The sequence below is a fragment of the Penaeus vannamei genome, chromosome 20 (genome assembly GCF_042767895.1).
Source record: "Penaeus vannamei isolate JL-2024 chromosome 20, ASM4276789v1, whole genome shotgun sequence".
Taxonomy (NCBI): Eukaryota; Metazoa; Arthropoda; class Malacostraca; order Decapoda; family Penaeidae; genus Penaeus; species Penaeus vannamei.
The window spans coordinates 24,774,670-24,777,169 of record NC_091568.1 but is presented as its reverse complement, the minus strand read 5'-3'; the positions used below and the strand labels follow the sequence as shown (position 1 = coordinate 24,777,169).

Here is a 2,500-nt window from a genome sequence, read left to right as displayed (position 1 = left end):
ACTCTGACCTAGTTACTGGTAACTGTCTTTTCATATACTTAGTTTATCCAACAAGCAAATATAGTCTTAATTACAAGTATGACATAAATAAATTGTGCATCTGTGTGAATGTGTATATATGCACATCTCTATGCACATACATATATAAAATACATATGCATAAGAATGTGTTTTGTATGTATCAACATTCACACATACAGTCTCCCTTTCTTCTCTTTCAACTTTATGTAAGTTAATCTTACTTTTGCATATAAATATATTTTGAAAAAAAGTCTTTCCTTGCTAGCACTTACAAGTGATTTTATCTGCATATGAGAAGTCTATTTCATACATCATATTTCATAGCTAGAACATTTTAAAAGGCAAAAACGGGGCAACCACTTGCATATCTTTCAATTCCAAAGAACATGCTGACATGGCAGTCCTGTGGTTCTTACCCAGGGGGAGGGGGTCACAAGATTTGAAGAAAGTAGTTTCTCCAATCATATAATGATATTTCTAACATTTGTTGCTGTGTACATAATGGTTGCCTATACAAACAAAATATTGTTTCCAACATTTCCTTCGAACTCAGGAGGATCTGTACAACTCTTTAATCTGAAGATGTAAGGAAGGGGTGTGTGAAGGCAAAGTCCAACTACCAAAGGAGGTGGTAATAGAAACGTTAAGAACCACTGTTTCATATGTAATTGAGAGGGGTTTTGAAACTTGTTTCTCAGTTCAGTGAAGTTCTTAAAAGGATTTCTATATCACTGTTACAAAATGGTCATGTTTTACCATTTAAGCTGGTTTATGTACTGTTGGAGAATATGTAACGGAACTAATAACAAATAATTATAACAACAGCCCATCCAAATGAATAATATTAATGACAATAATAATAATAGCAACAACAATAATAACACTGTCATGACTGGTAGTAACTGTCTGTCTGTTCAGTAGTATGTGCTCTGGTGTTTTCCTTTTTGTTTTTGTTGGTGTTTTAAGTTATGAAAAGGGTATGATAGCACACTGAACATTATGGACAGTGAAACTGGCAAGACTTTTGTAAGAATAATATGGGGGAAACCAAATGCAATGCACACCTCAATATGAACCACGCTTTTACCTTTTGTAGGGAAAAAAGGGGAGTCCACGCATCATACTACGCTCCTGTTTCCTTATGGGTTAAGAAATCGGAAATGCAAGTCAGCAAAAAGTAGAGTGACTGATCTCATGTAATCATCTCCTCAAGGATATTTGTTACAAAACATAAAATACAGTATTAGGCACTATCATTACTTGTTAACGTGGGAGCAATAGAAAGGCTTTTACCAATTTATGAGCAACCTACTGGTTATTAGAAGAGTCAGTTTTAATTACAAAAGTTAAATAGATACCAATGCAAATTACTGACACCTAATAGGTTGGGGTAATATGGTATAAGCATATAGATATACAAAAGAAAATCTCCTTAAGCAATCAAAAAGTGATACTTCAGGTGCCATTCCTGTATAATTCCTCTTTTGTCTGTGGATTCCCACAAAAAAGAAAACGAAAAAATCCAATAAATGTCTTTTAACACAAAGGATGAAAAATGTGTTAAATAACCAACAGACCTTTCCATCTACTACAGTTTACCCTTAAAAAACACCGTCTAGTCCTCAATCAAGCATCTTCTCATGTTTTAGCACCTTATTGCTTACCTTAGGATTGTCCAAAGTTCTCCTCCAAGACAAGCCTCCATCAGCATGTAAAGGTACTTGCGATCCTTAAATGTCTTGAAGAGCTTGACAATGAAGTCACAATTTGCTTCCATCATAATCTCTTTCTCTGACATGATGTGTTGCTGTTGTCGGGTCTCTACAATCTGGTACACAAAAGAGATGCATTTGAGTTTTTGTTCATTTAGGTCACTCTTCCCGCCTCATAAAAAAATGTAAACTTGAAACTTTACAAGAATTTAATACACCGTGATATGTATGCCACTGTTTTTCCTTAGGTTCATTGTAACATCAGAATATATGTAAAGACATTGAAAAAAAGAAACTATCACAAGGCTTCCTGGGACAAATGACAAAAGAAATATAAGCAGACATACAATTCCTCCAACTAGCCATTTGTCTGGTTTTGCAAACTATGCACTCTAATACATCTTCTGAATGAAGAAGATTAAGCAACTAGTTTTAGGTACACTTGGGTAGTATCCACAAAAAGCTAATGAACAGTGGGATTTTAATTCCTCCTATATTCATTTCTTCAATATATATATCTATGCACAAAAAATACATTTACTTTGCAGTGCTGGACAGCAGTGTCCCTAGTTCTGTTAAGTATTGAGTAATGCGGCACATTATTGCAACATCAAATAAACAATACTTTTCAGAACTCCTTCTAAATAAACCTAATTTTGCTAACAACTATGATAAACCTATTTCCTGAGTTGTTACCAGACTTGTCCGCTCTTCCAAATAATGACACTGCAGTTTAACCTACAATCAATCTAAGTGTTAGTATAATC

At 34.3% G+C, this 2,500-nt stretch overlaps 1 protein-coding gene across 14 annotated transcripts in view; it reads right to left on the bottom strand.

The window, feature by feature from the left end:
* Positions 1 to 2,500, bottom strand: part of for (cGMP-dependent protein kinase for) — a 298,303-nt gene that overhangs the window by 12,165 nt on the left and 283,638 nt on the right. For all 14 annotated transcript variants that reach the window (XM_070135586.1, XM_070135595.1, XM_070135589.1 and 11 more), the window contains exon 11: positions 1,686 to 1,849. In XM_070135586.1, the coding sequence (XP_069991687.1) occupies positions 1,686 to 1,849 (164 nt within the window). The remainder of the gene's footprint in view (positions 1 to 1,685; positions 1,850 to 2,500) is intronic.